General features: G+C 49.3%; 1 protein-coding gene and 3 non-coding genes across 4 annotated transcripts; 3 read left to right on the forward strand and 1 right to left on the reverse strand.

The window, feature by feature from the left end:
• Window positions 1-8,168: 8,168 nt before the first annotated feature.
• LOC119699835 (gallinacin-11-like) lies at window positions 8,169-10,504 on the reverse strand. Its single transcript, XM_038133830.1, has 3 exons — window positions 10,447-10,504; window positions 9,363-9,491; window positions 8,169-8,296 (listed from the first exon to the last, which is right to left on the reverse strand). Exons 1-3 carry the CDS (start codon window positions 10,502-10,504, stop codon window positions 8,169-8,171), a joined length of 315 nt encoding a protein of 104 aa, XP_037989758.1.
• A 3,686-nt stretch (window positions 10,505-14,190) lies between these two features.
• TRNAW-CCA lies at window positions 14,191-14,262 on the forward strand. The gene has a single exon. It is a non-coding gene; the product is annotated as a tRNA-Trp (tRNA).
• Window positions 14,263-15,886: 1,624 nt separating this feature from the next.
• TRNAR-ACG lies at window positions 15,887-15,959 on the forward strand. The gene has a single exon. It is a non-coding gene; the product is annotated as a tRNA-Arg (tRNA).
• Window positions 15,960-16,511: 552 nt separating this feature from the next.
• TRNAR-ACG lies at window positions 16,512-16,584 on the forward strand. Its single transcript has one exon. It is a non-coding gene; the product is annotated as a tRNA-Arg (tRNA).
• The last annotated feature ends 69 nt before the right edge of the window (window positions 16,585-16,653 follow it).

Here is a 16,653-nt window from a genome sequence, read left to right on the forward strand (position 1 = left end):
TTTTGTTGACAATTACACCGAGCACTGGGGAGTCTGCTACTGCTTGCTGCTGGAGACAGGATGTTGGGACTGACCCAGTCTGGCTCTGTGCTTGTAGGCTCAAGCATGTGATGTTAAAATCCAGTCCAAGTGTTTGCAGTATCAAAGTGTTGGATTTTGGTTTGGTTTTGTGTATTTTTTTAAATTTTTTTTATTTCCAGCTCTCACTCTCTGTGTTTAGCACTGACACAGTCAAGTGTGAAAAAATCCAGAGTCTCTTCCTCAGCACTCCCCAGCACACAGAGCTGGCTTGAAAATAATGGGATACTTAAAAAAATCATGGGTCTGCTTCAATTTCCCAACTTCCAGGCTGCAGAGAGGATGCTTGCCAAGGTTTTGTTTACAACTGCCAAAAAAAAAGTCAATTTAATATTTTATTCACATATGTACTCATTCAATGGGAAAGCTGGGATAGCTCCCTGCAATACTCAGTGGCATCAGGAAAGCAGGTGGATTACAGCTCTCCCAGGGATCCTGGCAGGCTCTCAGGTTTGTACCAGTTCTCCAGGTCAGTTCCAGGAAATCAGTGGAGATGAGACCTGCATTTCAAGTTGGGAAAACAACACAAAGCAAACAATGAGCAGGAATGTTCCCCAGCCAAAAACAAATGGAGGGAGAGGAAATAGAAACTTTATAAAGGTTTTTCTTAACAGTGGTGATGCAGTGGAGGCCATCACCAACTCCTCCCTTTTCCCTCAAAAGTCACCTCAGTGGATTTTTCTTTGCAGGATGGATGCCAGGGGGTGCTGGAAAATGCACACCCCATGTCCTTCAGGCTGCTTGGACAGAACAAGGATCACCTTCGTCAAACAGTGCAGATAAAGGGGCCTTCACCAGTTGGACTTTGGAGTAGGGAACACCGAGCTCTTAACCAGGGTGCCCTGCAAACTGGCCACGCACAACCTGGGAAGGGAGATGGACCTGGAAACCCACCTGGGGGAGAGCTGGATGCAAGGATGTGTGTGAGCCTCTGGAAAACTCTTGGTGCCCTGCCTGGGTGGAAGACAACAACCCACCCTATACCTCTGAGGATTAGCATCTCCAATGTCAGAGATGGTGCAGTGGGATTTTGTGGAATTACGGAGTCATGGAATGGTTTGGGTAGGAAGGGACATTAGAGATCATCCAGTCCAACCCCATGCCATGGGCAGGGACACCTTCCTCTATCCCAGGTTGCTCCAAGCCTCATCCAACCTGGCCTTGGAAACTTCCAAGGATGGAGCAGCCACAGCTTCTCTGGGCACCCTGTGCCAGGGCCTCACCACCCTCACAGGAAAGAACTTCCAAAGCAAAGAATTTGGGCAGAGCTTATCCAGCAGAGAGGAGACAGCACTCCTTGAGCTACAGTCCAAGGAACTACAGGAACTACAGGAAGGAACATGTGGATGCTCCTGTGAGTGTCCTGCTCTGAGTGTGTGACCTGAAGTGTCTCAACATGTGTGTGCAGATGGCTTGGTGTTCGCCAGAGAGGATGTGGAGCACGGAGCCAGGGTGCCATGTGGCCATGGTGTTCCCAGTGATGGATGGCAAAACTCCAGGTGTTTGTCTCCGGCTCAGCTGCTCTCCCGTGCTGGGAGCAGCACCACTGCAGAGGGTGGTTTGTTCCTGGTGCTGTTTGGATGCTGCAGGCCCCATGGGGACCAGGCTGCATCCTCCACACCACTACAAACCCCTGCTCTGCAGCTGTGGTACATGGGTTGTGTTGCAGAACGTGCCTTGGGAAAGAAATCCAGGACTATACAGTACCAACAAAAACCAGATTTCCTCCAGAAATCAGGGGCAGGAAATCTCTGTCCCTCGGGCAACTGCTTGTACAACAGCTGGTCTGGCTCCCCTTGGCGTGGTCCCACTGCCGTGTTGGCCTCAGCCTCTGGTGAGCCCACTGGGGCTGGCCCAGCAGCCTCCCACCCTCCCCTGCTTCCCAACCTGCCAGCAGATGTCTTTTTTCAGAGCTCACCATGCACAAAGGCAGATCTGTGCTCAGACACGTGGCACAGGAATGGGCTCCTGGGTGCTTGAGAGGTTTTGGGGCTGGGAGGAGTTGAATCAATCTATATCTGCTCTCTGGCCCCAAATGGGAGGGATGTTTCCACTGACTTCATTGCCTTCAGGCCAGGACCTGAGCAGGCTGACTTTTAAATGCATCCTGGGATAGGTTTTTGCCAGCAGGAGCAATTCCTGGGGTGAATGAACCCTTTTGTCAGATTGGGATGCCACCTCCTACTTCCAATCCCACTGACAGCATTTTGCCAAACAAGCAAGCACGGACAGAGCCCTGAAATTCAACCTGTGAAGAAATGATTGTGGGTTCAGCTCTGGGTTCAGCCCGAGACCAGAAACCCCCCATGGCTCTCATTCCAGACCACTCTTTGTGGCCTCCTCAGAACTCTTTTCAACAGGTCCATGTCTGTCTTAAGTAGAGGTCCCCAGACTGGAGACAGCAAGAAATGATGATTTTTGCCCCACAGAAAATGACCAGAGCACACCTTGTGCAATTAACTTCTGCTTTCCAGTGCAGGGCCACATCCAGGTGTGAATTATTGATCATTCCTGGCATCTGCCCACCTCCAAACTGTGCCAAGGAACAGCGTGTTGAACAGTTCAATTTCTGACAGCACATTTGAGCAGCCACTAACTTCACATGATTTGATTTACTCGTGTAGGTACAGCCTCTAAATCCTGGCCTGTTTTATCTCCCCAGCATGCCCTGGAGCTGGGCTGTACTGAGGTGATTCCTTTCACCCCACAGGGTTTGGAAGAGCTCCACGTGAGCGGGTGGAATGTTGGAATGTGACCCCTTTTCTCTTATGTAGGGGGGAAGGAAGATCCAGGCCTGCAGAGGGTTGCACTGGTTTGTGTGGAATTTCCAGGGATGTAAGAGACAGCCTGGATCCAAGGGGCTGCCCATGGCAGTGGCACCTCAGCTTCCCCAAGCAGGAGCCCATACAGCACCATCCCGCTCCTCATTGCACATCACAATGACGTTTTTAGGGCAGAAGAGGAGGATTTGGCTCTCTTTGCCAAACAAACACTGGCCTGTTGCCTGGGAACAGCAAACAAATCCTGCTGAGGGAATCCATGCCATGCTTTGATGGACTGAAATCCCCAGCTATCCAGGAGGCTTGTGCTGGTTGACCTGGCATGAGGGTAGAGCTCTATCCTGGCTGTCTGCTGTGGCTGCAGAGATCCCAAATATGCATCCCAAGATGTCTGGATGATTTTTGCATCTCCTTTAGGTATAGGTCTGCTGGGTAGTACTAAAGAAACCCTATTTGTAGCTTTCTGAGCTCTATCAGGTACAGACAGCTGGAGTTCAAGGCTCAACCAAGAATTTCCCACCAAAATCCTCTTCTTCATTTGGCTTTCACCTGCCCATGGCAGGGTGTTGGAACTGGATGGCCTTTAAGGGTTTCCAACCCAAACATTCTGGGATTCTGTGACGATTTTGATTCTTCCTCCTCCCCAGGGTTACAGGGTACTCCAACTAGGGTTTAATTAATTTGAGCAGCATTCCCTGTCATACATTTACACCAAAGCAGCTCATGCTGCTCTTCAAGCACTTCCCCATGAGCTGAGCTGGCTGCTTTGCCCCAGATGAGTTCAGGGGTAAAGAAACCACATCAAGAAACAGTTTTATGAGGTCTGGAAATGCCATTCTACACCATCCACCCTATCCTTGGTGCTTTCTCTCTCCTCCCTCTCTGTGAGACTAGAAGGGAATTCAGTTCATCGTATTCATTGGGCAGAATTAATGATGGATTTTTGTTTAATTGTTGGTTGGTTTTGGGTTGTGGTTCGGGGTTTTTTTTAAGGTTATTTCCATCCAGATCAGCGAACAAGGGAACACACAGCAGTGGGACAGTGGGACCATGCCTGTGAGCATGCCCATTAGTGCCAGAGGGACAATATTCCCTATAAACTGAGCTTTTCCACCTTTCCTGGTGGACTGGCCAGTAGGTCTGAAGCATATCAGGCTCAGGATGCACAGTGATTATGAGAGAAATGTGCAAGGTGAGCTGCAAGAGCCCACTCTGCACTTTCCTGGGAAACCAGACTGTAACCATGATGACTGAGCAGTCCCAGATGAGGGGCACGAAGAATGAACCCTGTGGATGAATGTGAGAAATAACTTGTTTGATTTGGAGAGGTGCCTTGATTCAAAGCCCTCCCCGTGCTGTCCTCGTGCATCAGCGTGCGTCAGAGGGATGGGCTGGGAATGGGCAGGAATTTGGCTCTGGATTCAGCCCTGTCCCTGTTTTCAGAATCAGCTCCCAAGCCAAAAGCCAGCTCTGGGTTATCTGGCCCTCCTGAGGGTTCACCCAGCTGCAGGGGATCTCCAGGGGAGCACTGGGAAACCTGGAGTCCCAGTGATGACTCGAGGAGAGTAACTGGGCTGCTCTTCAGTGAATGGAGACTCTTGGATGAATGAATTATCATCCCTCTGGCCGTGGGGCCTGACCCTCGTGAGGTCAGTGGGAACTTTCCTGTTTGATTCATCAGAAAAAGAATTTCATCTCCCAGGGAGGACTTTTCCCTGGCTCTGACCAGTGCCTCAGCTGGTTGGCATAGCTCTCTCATTACATCATTGTTTCCTTGCTTTCACAGAAATGATTGACCCAGAGAGAAATATTTTACCTGGAAAGGGAGGCCAGGAGCTGACAAAGGCAGGCAAGTGTCAACATTTTGTGTTGAAAAGACACAGAAGGGCTGAGAGGGGATTTGGAAAGAAAATTAATTTAGGCTGAGGGAACTCATAGGAAGAAAGCTATGAGGACATAGAGACTGATTTCCTGGAGCTGGGTGACCAAAAAGGAAAGGAGTTGCATCAGAAATGCAGTCCATGGGTGGAGAGGGCAACCTGTCAGGGCAATGGGACACAGCTTTCAGATCCCCTCCCCATCATGTTTAAAACAAGTAAAGCTGGGATCTTAGGGAAAAAAAATGTTCCCTGTGAGGATGATGAGGCCCTGGCACAGGGTGCCCAGAGAAGCTGTGGCTGCCCCTGGAAGTGTCTAAGGCCAGGCTGGATGGGGCTTAGAGCAACCTGGGATAGTGGAAGGTGTCCCTGCCCATGGCAATGAGATGATCTCTAATGTCCCTTCCAACCCAACCCATTCTGGGATTCCATGACTGCCTTGAGAACCTGGCACAGCCTGGAAAGGAGAAGTGGATGTGGGTGGATCTTGCCTGAGAAGCACAGACCACACTCAACTGCATGTCAAACCAGGTGCCTTTTGCACCAAAAGCCAAAACGACTTTCCCCATTGCAGCTGTTTTCTCTGTGAAGAGAAATAGAGGCACAGAGGCCCCCTGGTATTCTGGGGAGGTGAGGAATGCTGTGGTCACTCCTGGTCAGTGCCATCCCACCACTGGCTGCGTTGCTGACTCACAGGTGAGCACTTGCTGCTTTGTTAAACCTCAGGTTTATTGGTTTCAGGTAAGCAGAAAGGCAATTTTTCACCAGGGCATGTCAGATAACAATCAGAGTCCCAAGAGGGCCACAGATAGTTTGGGTGACCCCAGTTTCTTCTTGTCACGGTGTTTCCTAAAAAAGTTACAGCAAAACCAAAGTGTTCAGGAGTCCATGAGTGAATCCACAGCCGTATTCTCCCAGGGGAGCCACAGCCACAGAAACCACAAAATCTCCTTCCCAACAGCTGCTCGTGCCGTGCCAGTGGAGCCTGCAGCTCTCCATGTGCTGCAGCGGCTCCTCTGGACACCTTCAGCTCTCTGTGGTGGCAGGTGACAGATTTTTGCAGCAGAGAATGACGGGTTCAAAGCAGTACTGAGCCAGGTATTCACCAGAAACACAGCTTCCCACTCGGCACAAGCCCCCTCCGTGCTTACAGCTGTCTGGTCCATGAGCATCTCCTGGACAAGGGAGCAGTAAATTCGTGGATAAAATTAGTGGGGTTCCTTCTGGCACCATGTTGCTAGCCAGCCAAGCCAGCACTGGGAGCACACAGAGAGCCTGGGCACCTCAAGCACACCGAGGATCCCCATCCCACAGACAGGTTCAGATATCCATGTTAGAAATCCCAAGCTGCTGAGCCAACCTCCCTCAAGGAATGTTTTATCATGGAGCTGTTTTTTCAGGATGTTGGCAAAGACCATGCATGGGAGGTCAGAGGCTGTCCTCTCCCTGCCAAGGAGGCAACTGCAGCCTGAGAAAAGGCAGGAACATTTTCCCAGAGCACAGGGCTTCTCCTCTAGGGCATCTCCTAACTCAGTGATGTGCCTCATTTTCACAGCTTCCTCCCTGCTCATTTTTTTGTATTCCCCCAAGGATTAAATAATGAATTTTCCCAAAGTACCTCACCCACTCTCTCACCCAGAAAACTCCTTTCCTCAGTACCTATCACACAGTGAAACAAGATTATCCCTGTTCCCAGATATCCTGTTCACCACCCCAGGCCTTCCTGGTCTTACCGTGCTGGGTCAGGGAGATGAATATGAAGACAAGCACGAGGATCCCCATTCCTTTGGCTCTGCTGGAAAATCTCAGGGCTGGGAGTGAGATTTCACAGAAGCCTCTGTGTGCTGCTGGCATGCTGGATGGCATCCTGGAAGAGGGGAGGAGTTAATTATATTCCAGTCCCTGGAGTAACATTTGCTGCTGAGAAACTCTTTCGTGTCGTTCTGACCCAGCGCTGCTGCTCCAAACAATGATGAATTTTTTTCACGTTCACTGGTTACTGGCTTTCCTGATTCCTCTCCTTGGCAGCTGGCATTTTGGGCTGGTAGAATTCCAGCTGGAAAAAAAGAAGCTCAGGGAGATCCTCTGCCCTTCACCTGCAGCCAGCAAAATCCCTTGAAGTGACAGGGAGGAGGGAAGCAACCTGCAAGGGAAGAGTCCTGAGGATCTGCAAGGAAGAAAAGGATGCAGGCTGGGAGTGATTAATTTTTAATCTGAGCTTGTGTGAATATTTTCTCCAGCTGAAACCTGGGTGTTATTTTTTTTCCCCAGCTTTGGTTTCCAAGGAATTTGGGAGGCTTCATTCCTGAGTGTGACGAGCACACAGTGCTGGTGGAAGAGCTGTTAGTTCAGCAAGGCACCTCGTGGTGGTAAATCTGTGGAGAGTGTGCAGCTCTGGATGTAAAATCTGATATTCCAGCTGCCCTGCCAGGCCCTGCTGTTTGCTGCCTGTTCAGCTGTGGCAGTAAAACTGCTCTGTGAGCACATCTTAAACTGACAGGCTAAAGAGTAAAATTAAAAGCCCCTTTCTCCCTAAAAAAAAGACCCACACAGAACAACGTAACTAGAATCCTAGAGTCATTTGGGTTGGAAAAGGCTTCCAAGGTCATCGAGTCCAGCCATTCCCCAGCTCTCCCAAGCCACCACTAAATCATGTCCCCAAATGCCACATCTGTCTGTCTTTTAAATCCCTCAGAGACAGGGACTCCATCACTGCCCTGGGCACCCTGTTTTAATGCTTCACTACCCTTTCCATGAAGAAATTTCTCCTGATGTCCAACCTGACCCTCCCCTGGCACAGTTTGAGGCCATTTCCTCTCATCCTGTTCCCTGGGAGCAGAGCCTGACCCCCCCGGCTGTCCCCTCCTGTCAGGGAGTTGTGCAGAGCCAGAAGGTCCCCCCGAGCCTCCTTTTCCCCAGGCTGAGCCCCTTTCCCATCTCCCTCAGCCACTCCCTGAAGTGTCCAAGGAATGACTGGATGTGGCACTCAGTGCTCTGGGCGGGGTGACATGGTGGGGATCAGTCACAGGTTGGACTCGATGACTTTGGAGATTTTTTCCAACCTTAATGATTCTGTGATTAAGTGTCCTCAGTCCTCTAAAGCATCCAAGTGTAAAATCAAGCACGGTAAATAAGATTACACTGATAAGAAGGATTAGGGGATGGGGTTTGCAAGGATACAACAGCAAATTTTTGTGCAATTCTGCATTTGGGCGTAATAGAGAGATATTCTGCCTCTTTCCATAAATAAATTACTGTTACTCCTGTTTATTTAGCATTTATTGTCCTCTTTCTATAAAGACACGTCACCTCTAGTTAATTACACACTTTGCATGGTGAGAGCAACAGAGACGTCTACAACACTTGGAATAAAACTTGTTTGCTTTCCTGGCTGTTCTCTCCCATGGTTTTCTGCAGTCCCACGAGGTCCTTGTCACACTTCTGTGCAGCACTTCCATCCTCTGCGAGGGCAGAGTCCCTCTTGCTCTTGCAGACATCTGATTTCTGGGGGCACACAATGGCCCCCCTCATCTTGGCAGATGTGGAAGTTGGATGTTGTGTCTGCAATTCAGAGAGTTTGAGTCAAACCAGAAAACCTGACACTGCCATCCAAACCATCTCATACACAAAAATTGTTGGGAAGTTGTGTTTACTGTGTCTCCAAAAAGCAAAGACACAAAGATGAACTTTGCAGCTTATCACAGCACTTCTGCAAAAGAAGGAACTTGTGACCCACCAGCTTGGAAAAGAATTAAATGAGGGAAGGATATTGTAAAGCTATGAAAAAGCTGGATGCAGAATGACAAAATTTCAAATAGGTGGCACTTAATAAAATTATGAGGGATGAGGCTTTAAAAGAAATGGAAGGAATTCCTAACCTGGGGGGGGGAAGAAAAATCCAGTAAGGACTTTTAAACACAAGGATACCTAAATCTAAAAATCCTGAGCTGCAGTTTCACGAAAGCCAGAATGATATATAAGGGAATGTAATGATGTGGTTGTGGTCTCTTTACACACACAGAGTAACTGCAAGGAAATATCCACTTCTGGCCACGGACAGATCCTGGATGCTGGATCAGAGGAACTTTAGGATTAGCACAGTTGTTTCTAAAGTATATATTCATGAATTATTTACGCTGAGGATTATCTATTGAGGAGCACCAAAACCAAGCAATTCTGGGAAGATTCTGATAAAATAACAGGGAAGAGGTCAGTTGGCACCTATTAAGAACAGCAAGGTGGGTGCAGCCAGCAGTCGCCCAACAGAGAATTATAGGAAGATTTACGAAGGAAAGAGGACTCTCTGTGGGCCAAAACATTTATTTTATTTCCCTAGTTGGACGTAGAGCTTTGGGGTATTTTGGCCAGCCCCAAAGGCTCCACACTGATGTCAGTGGAGGAACACACAGGTCCATCTTTTTACATGGAAAGAGATGGCTTAGACCCCGTCCCTGGAAGTGTCCAGGGCCAGGTTGGATGGGTCTTGGAGCAACCTGAGATAGTGGAAGGTGTCCCTTGAAGCCAAACCATTCTGTGATTCTGTGAATTGGAGGCAAAGTTTGTTTTGCTGAGTTCAGCCATTTTCCCCCCCAAATTTTGCCCTCCTGGGCAGGGTTCCCACACATACCAACGCAGCAGGTCCTCCGGCGCTGATAGCAGGTTCCAAAGGCAGCGAAGGGCTCTGGGCAGGATTTCAGATGGAAGCAGTAGCCGTGGTATTCCAAACAACGCAAGGTGTCCCTGGGCAAGCCGAGACCTACAGGGGGAATGGGATTCCCAGTTGTGCTGCAGGATCAGTCCATTCTCATGGTCTTTCTCCTGCTGAAACCCCACAGACCCCAGTTAGGGATCTGACATACATACCCCCAAAACCCAGAAGTTTTGAGGAACTTATGGGACCTCAGCGCATTTCAAGGAAGGTTTTTTGTACAACTGGAGTAAAACACAGAGGTTGAGGCAATTTTCTGAACATATCCAGGCCATCTGTGCTGTAATGGGAAGGAACAGCCCAGTCTTGGATGCTTCTGAGTTCTGGGACTGCAGTGCTGCAGGGACATGCAAGGGACAGCATGATCACCACATGCCCTGAAGATAAAATTATGGCTTATAAAAAACCCCAAAAAGCGGAATCTGGCCTAATTAAAAGGAACAAGCAGTTTTTCCAATTCCGTCTTTCTCTGGAAACCTTTCTTCAAGGTGAGGAGTTTCACTGAGCATGAAGAACAGGTAGGATAAAAACACAATCAGAAAACGAGTCAGAGCAGCAGAAGGGCTGAGGAAAGGGAACCAGAATATTCAGAGAGCTGAAGTCAGTGGTGCAGTTCAACCTGAACAATACCAGGGAACACCTCTGCTCTCTTTTACCTACACAGAGGAGATAATTTTTAACCCTGGGGTTAGAAAAGGAGGTGATTTCCATGGTGCCACCATCCAATAGTGCCACAAAAGACATTTCAAAGAGTCATAAGACCAACACCTGACAGAGGCTTGTGTGAGGAGGTTCTGATGCGACATCTGCTCACCATACCTTAACTTTTCACTTCTGCTTTTAGACTGAGAAATAGGAAACTGCTCTAAGAAAAGGAGCTGAGGAGAATGTTCTGCGCCACCACACGAGTGAGCTGTACCTCCTGCACAGGCATTCTGCACCACCACAGGAGCGAGCTGTACCTCCTGCACAGGCAAACCTCAATGTGGGGCTTGGCCCTTACCTGGAACAGCCTGGAGGAGGAAAAGCAGGAGAGCCATGAGGCAGGAGAAGAGCTTCATGGTGGAAAGTCTCAGCTGCAGCGTGGAGACAGGTCCACGATGTCAGAACCTTTGAGCAGGGGAGGAGGGAGCTCTCTGGCATTTATAGGGCAGTGGGAACAGCTGTGGCTGTCTGGGGTGGCAGGGGAAGGCAGCAGGTACAGCCTGACCTCTGCACGTGGCTAAACCTGAACAATGGCTCAGGGGCACAAAAACAAGGGGACAAACAGCTCTGCCTGCCTGCCTGCCTGCCCACTGGGAAGGCTGCTGGGATGGTCCCTTATCAATATGGATCCACCCAGAGAGCATCATTAACTTGAAATGTCAATGTGGTTGGTACTGGATTATCTGGAGGAAATGAGCCGTTGTTTGGCGTGACAGAAGGCAGCTGCAATATCATAGAATCATCATGGAATCATAGAATAGTTTGGGTTGAAAAGGACATTAGAGATCATCCAGTCCAGCCCCCTGCCATGGGCAGAGACAGCTTTCATTATCACAGGTTACTCCAAGCCCTGTCCAACCTGGCCTTGGACACTTCCAGGGATCCAGGGGCAGCCACAGCTTCTCAGGACAAGAGAGAATATCTGATTCTGCTGCATGTCCTGTGATGCAACAGCTGTTCCCAAGATAAATAAATAAATGATAATAATAATTCCATACACAAACATATAAAATAGTTGTATTTTTGTCTGTGATAGGTGCTGTGAAGAAAAAAAATCTGGTGTAGTGGACGGTCTTCCTGTCCATGTCAGGGGGTTGGAATGAGATGATTTTTTAGATTCCTTTCATCCCAAACCCTTCTGCCACTCCATGTTTCTATGATACATGAAGTGCAGATTATCTGTTTTCAGGTGTAACCAGCAGCACCTTCAACTTTGCAGGTGCACAAAGAGCACATGGCAAGTGAGATTCATGAGTTTTCCTCAGCATTTTTCTGTACAGAATTTGAATGATATCAACAGACACATGGAGGTGGCAGCTGACAGCTCAGGTTCTGCCTCCATCATTTACTTCAGCCTCTTTCTACACAAGGTGTTTATTGATGTTGTTCTGACCCAGCAGCCTCGATACCAACAATAAAACCTCCCCCTCAGTCATGTGGATTGTTCTCTGTCTGCCTCCCTGCTTCCTTTGTTTGCTTTCCATTGCAAATTTGCAGGTGCCACCCAGTCCTGAAGGAGAAAGTTTTGTGTCCCTTTCCAGGTACTCCAGGGACAGGGATGAAACAAAGGCTGCAACAAGAACCCTTCAGCTGGCTCAGGTTCCCTCTAAATCCAAGGGGATCCTGGCTGAGATATTTATCTCAGCTCTCAGACAGGATCTATTATTGTACTTTGTCAGACTGGAGCAGACATTCAGTTTTCTCAACAATTATTTTTGAATCACACACACACAAAAAAAGGTCTTGTTCTGTAGTGATGGCCTGGAAATGTTTGCCTTTTAAAATTTTATTTCCATGGGAGGTGAAGTATAAATTCAAAACCTCAAGTGTGTTAAATATCTGGAGGAAAAGGAGTGACTGCCCAGTAATCTCACATTCAAAATCCCTCCCCTTCAGAATGTCCTCACTGTCAGACCACAGGTGCTTATACAATCACAGTCCCCTTCAAATTAGGATCAGAAATTACCCCAGGAAAAAAAAAAAAACAAAACCACTCTTTGAAATTCAAGTACTATCTCACTCTGCCTTGATGCCTCTGCACTTTGTTACCTTTTTTTTTTTTTTTTCTTTTTTTTTTTCTCTCCTCCTTTCCCAGGTTACTTTCCCAGGTTATTCCAGGTCAGAGACATGTTTTATATGGAACACAAAAGAAATGCTTACACACAGTGGAAGTTCAGCCCCTTGCCTAAGGATCTCTTGTGAGAAGCTGCCAAGGGAGCTGGGAAAGGGGCTCAGCCTGGAGAAAAGGAGGCTCAGGGGGCCCTTCTGGCTCTGCACAACTCCCTGACAGGAGGGGAAAACCAGAGGTCAGGATCTTCTCCCAAGAAACAAGGGACAGAGCAATAGGAATCACCTCAAATTGCACCAGGGGAGGTTTAGATTGGAAATTAGAAAAAATTCCTTCACAGAAAGCTCTGTCCAGCCCTGGCACAGCTGCCCAGGGCAGTGGTGAATTCCCCACCCCTGGAGGGTTTTGCTGATCTGGCCTGGGACTCACATCCCTTTGAGTAAGGGTGTTTTTATGAGAAGGGAAGACTTATTCATTTTGAAGTTTTCAGTCATGGGACAGCTCTGAAAATAATACCTGGGATTCTAAATTTATGGGAAACATCTGCTGCCCCAAAGCACTTAAACAGATTTGTGTTATGGCAATGTAAATCAGCAGGATTTGACTGCAGTTGGGCTGAAGTGGTCCTGGAACTGGCTGAAAACCTGGCTTTATTTACAACATTGTAAGGAGCAAGTGACAGAATGGGATAGATGAGGAGAGGTGCCACTGGGAGCGGTCAGCAGGGAAAAATACGGGGGGAAAATCTAATAGCAAACATTAGGGTTGAATAGGCAAAACCTTTGGGCTGTGGAGGAAAAAACACTGTATCTCCAAGAAGGAAACAAGTTGAATTTCCAGTCTGGCCTTGGGATGGAGGTTCCTTCACTGAATGAAATTAATCTCCAGCCTGACTTACAGCTCATGGAGCCCATGAGCTGGTTCCTGGCTCCCTCTTGTGGGAAAAGGTGCTGGAGGAGAGAGGGACCTTGTGGTGCAGGGTTTGCTCAGGTGGAAAGGTAAAAGCAAGAGGAAATGCCTCTTTGCTCCATCCTCAGCGCTGGTAATCCACAGGGAAAATGCGTGGTGATTATTATGTTTGGACAGCAGGGATGGGATTTGGTTTCAGGCATCAAATTTTAGAGAGGAATCGAATTTTTGGAGGGAGTCACATTCAGGGTAAATGTTTAACTATAAAGTTAATGTTTTCTAGCCTCATGGAATTTTATAACATTTCTATAACTTTAAAAATCTCTGTAACTACAGTAATACTGAGACCTCTGCTTTTACCAGGATTAGGCTGAGCCAGGGAGGAGTTTCCTGGTGCTTTGCCCATTGCACTGCTGGCCACAGCCCCTGCCTCTATTGCCCCTCTCCAGACACTCTGGTAGCCAGCAGACTGCCTCCAGCATGTCTCCAGGGGGTGGGAATGAAGCTGGGAATAGAGCTGGAGAGGGCTAAGGAAGGCTTCACCTCCTTACCGATACTGCAGCCTTGCCCTAAGCACCCATGAGGGAAGGACTGGGCAGCTGGAGCTGGGGGTGGACCTTGCCTGCAGTGGTGGGACATCCTGCCCTCCTTGCAGGAGCTCCAGGTGCCACTCCCAGCCAGCGCAGGGCTGTGGCTGGGGCAGGACATCAGGAGCTGTGACTGTCCTGAGCCCATGGGTGCTTCACTCTACCAAAACCATTTCTGGCTCCACAGCCAAAACCCACTTTGGGCTGTCCTGTGTTCCCCCCTGAGCCACCATCCTCCCTTGGAGCATCCCTGAGCCCGGTTCCTGCCCTCATTGACCCTGTAGGTCCCCTCATCCCACCCCAAACCTTCATCCTGCAGCCTGGACTGGTCTCAGCAGCCAGGGCTTGGCCACCCTCCCCTCAGGCTGTCCCTCCATAGCTACAGCCCTGCTCCCAGGGTGCGGGGACATCCCAGGGTGGTCCCCATGGAAACGACATTCCCAGGGGGCAATCCTAGGCCCCTGGACCCCTCCACCCCGACCTCGTGGCGCAAGGGCAGCGCGTCTGACTCCAGATCAGAAGGTTGTGTGTTCAAATCACACCGGGGTCAGTCTGGGGCACCACTGGCACCCCTCTGCTTTTATAGGGGGCTCTTCTGCAGGAGGGTGTCTTAGACTGGGGGTGTGTGATCTGTTTCTATCTGTCAGAGGTGGGGCAGTTATCTTCTGTTAATTGGGCAGCTTTTCTTTATCTCTTCCACAAACCAATCCTCCCTCAGGGAAGATCTCTTCTGTTAATGGGCCAGTGAGTGTCCCTGCATGGCTGATAAAATTACATCACCCCATTGGGAGATGCTCCACCCAGGGGGAGGAGCCACACATTCTTACCTGGATATAATCTGAGGTTTGGAACGCCACAGGCAGCCAAACCTGTGGATTCCCAGAGGAGCAGCTTTTTTTCTCCACTGGATTCGTAAAGGAAGACCAGGCCCATTTACACCACCACTGGAGCTTCAGAGGAAAACTCCAGCCTTCTCCAGGATCCCTGCTCCAACAGAACCATATCTGCCACTCCACCAGGACTGCAGCCACCATGGAATGGCACTGCTGCCGCCACCCTGACCCACAGGGTGTCAGGTCCTGTTGTGACTGTGTCAGTGGTTTGTTTTCTTTTTGTACTATTGCATTTGTATTTTTAATTTTCCTAGTAAAGAACTGTTGCTCCTATTCCATATCTTTACCTGAGAGCCCCTTAATTTCAAAGTCATAACAATTCGGAGGGAGGGGGTTTCCATTTTCCATTTCAAGGAAGGCTCCTCTCTTCCTTAGCAGAGACCTGTCTGTTCAAACCAAGACAGAGGGGCAGGGCTCAGGGTGTAGGGGCATGGACTAGACTATATGGGAAACATGACACCCAGAACTCTCCTTTGAGCAGGGAGCTGTGCTGGATGGAAGTTATGGGTCAGGATGCAAGCAAGGAGCTTGTGTTGTTGTGTGTGTTGGCCATAATTTAGCTCAAGAAGGAGTTAATGCCTTCCTCAGGAAAATGCAAGAAACTTTTTAACTCCAGGCTCAGTCACTTCTGGAGGACCTGGACATGCTTGCCTGGCAGGGTAACATGGGGTGGTAGGGTCAGTCCTGGGAATATCTGGAGGGGAATAAAGAACAATTACTCGGTGTAGGATTAGGGAAAAAGGGACAAGTTTCTGATGAACAGCATGGATTTTTTTCAAGAATATTAAGGACAACCATCTGGAAAATTCTAGTCTGGGCAGCTCAGGGTCTGCCTGAACATTATGGAAACAACCCTCAAGAAAGACATGCCCAAAAAGAGGAAAGATGTGAAAATGACTGGAAGGCCAAGGATTTACCAAAGGCAGACCACACTAGACCAAAATAATAGATTTCTTTGAAGAGATGATTTCTTCAGTAATCAAGTGGACACTGAGAAATATCATTTGTCTTGACTTTGGTTTCACCTCTGACAGGGTCTCCCAGACATGTCCCTGCAGCAGGACATGCACACAGAGCAGCTGAGCTCAGTCCAAAGCCAAAGCAAAGGGCCACCACCAGGCACTGAGGGGGTTGGGGTCAGGGGCTGGTGCTCCAGGGGACCCTTCACTGCTGGATGCTGAACTGGGTGTGGTTTGGGGTCTCTGTGGTGGGAGCAGAGGCTGTTCCACAGAAGGAAGGACACGGCCAGCCTGGCAGGGACATGGGAGTGACCAGGGGACAGGGCCAGTGGCGCAATGGACAACGCGCCTGACTACGGATCAGGAGATTGCAGGTTCGACTCCTGCCTGGCTCAGCACTTTTAGCCCACGCAAATCCCTCCTGCTCCCTTTCTGAGCACCTGCCTTCTCCTGCCCATCATCCATCCTCCCTCAAGCTCCTGATGTCCTGTCCCACACTCCAAAAGGGGCAGGGATGGGGCCCACACCAGAGCCAGGGACACCACAGCAAATCCCACAGCAGAATGCAGGTGCCTCCTGAACTGGTGTTCCACAGCCAGGACAGAGCCAGCGCTCCCAGGATGTCCTGGCACCTCATGTGCCCTGGTCCCCAGCCCCCTCCAAGGCTCCCACTGTTCCTGCTGCCCTTTGTCAGTGCCTTGCCAAGTTCTCCATGTGACAGCGATGGTCTCAGAATAGGACAAGGTCCTAGAGAAGCTTTGGAGTTTTCATCCTTGAAGTTATTTAACGTTTTGCTATAACCTGATGTCAAAGACTCTTGTGCTCAGAGTGGGGATTAGATCACCTGCTTCCCAGGGATCTCCTAAAATGTATTTTTTCCTATATCTAATTAATTCCGTCACAAAGCCCATCCAGCGATGGGAAGCCCCCAGGGCACCGCGAGGGCTGGGCCAGTGGCGCAATGGACAACGCGCCTGACTACGGATCAGGAGATTGCAGGTTCGACTCCTGCCTGGCTCGCAATTTTCCTGCCCACAACCTGGCTGTCTTTTTGATGGTGACAGGGGACATTTTCCCCCATGGCGCCCT

This window comes from Motacilla alba, chromosome 3, assembly GCF_015832195.1.
Source record: "Motacilla alba alba isolate MOTALB_02 chromosome 3, Motacilla_alba_V1.0_pri, whole genome shotgun sequence".
NCBI classification, from domain to species: domain Eukaryota; kingdom Metazoa; phylum Chordata; class Aves; order Passeriformes; family Motacillidae; genus Motacilla; species Motacilla alba.

Excerpts from the sequence above, each read along its gene's own strand:
- LOC119699835 (XM_038133830.1), bottom strand. The coding sequence starts at position 10,504 with ATGAAGCTCTTCTCCTGCCTCATGGCTCTCCTGCTTTTCCTCCTCCAG. Across the intron at positions 9,492-10,446 it reads CCTCCTCCAGGCTGTTCCAG|GTCTCGGCTTGCCCAGGGAC; the intron begins GTAAGGGCCAAG and ends TTCCCCCTGTAG. Across the intron at positions 8,297-9,362 it reads CCGGAGGACCTGCTGCGTTG|ACACAACATCCAACTTCCAC; the intron begins GTATGTGTGGGA and ends TCTGAATTGCAG.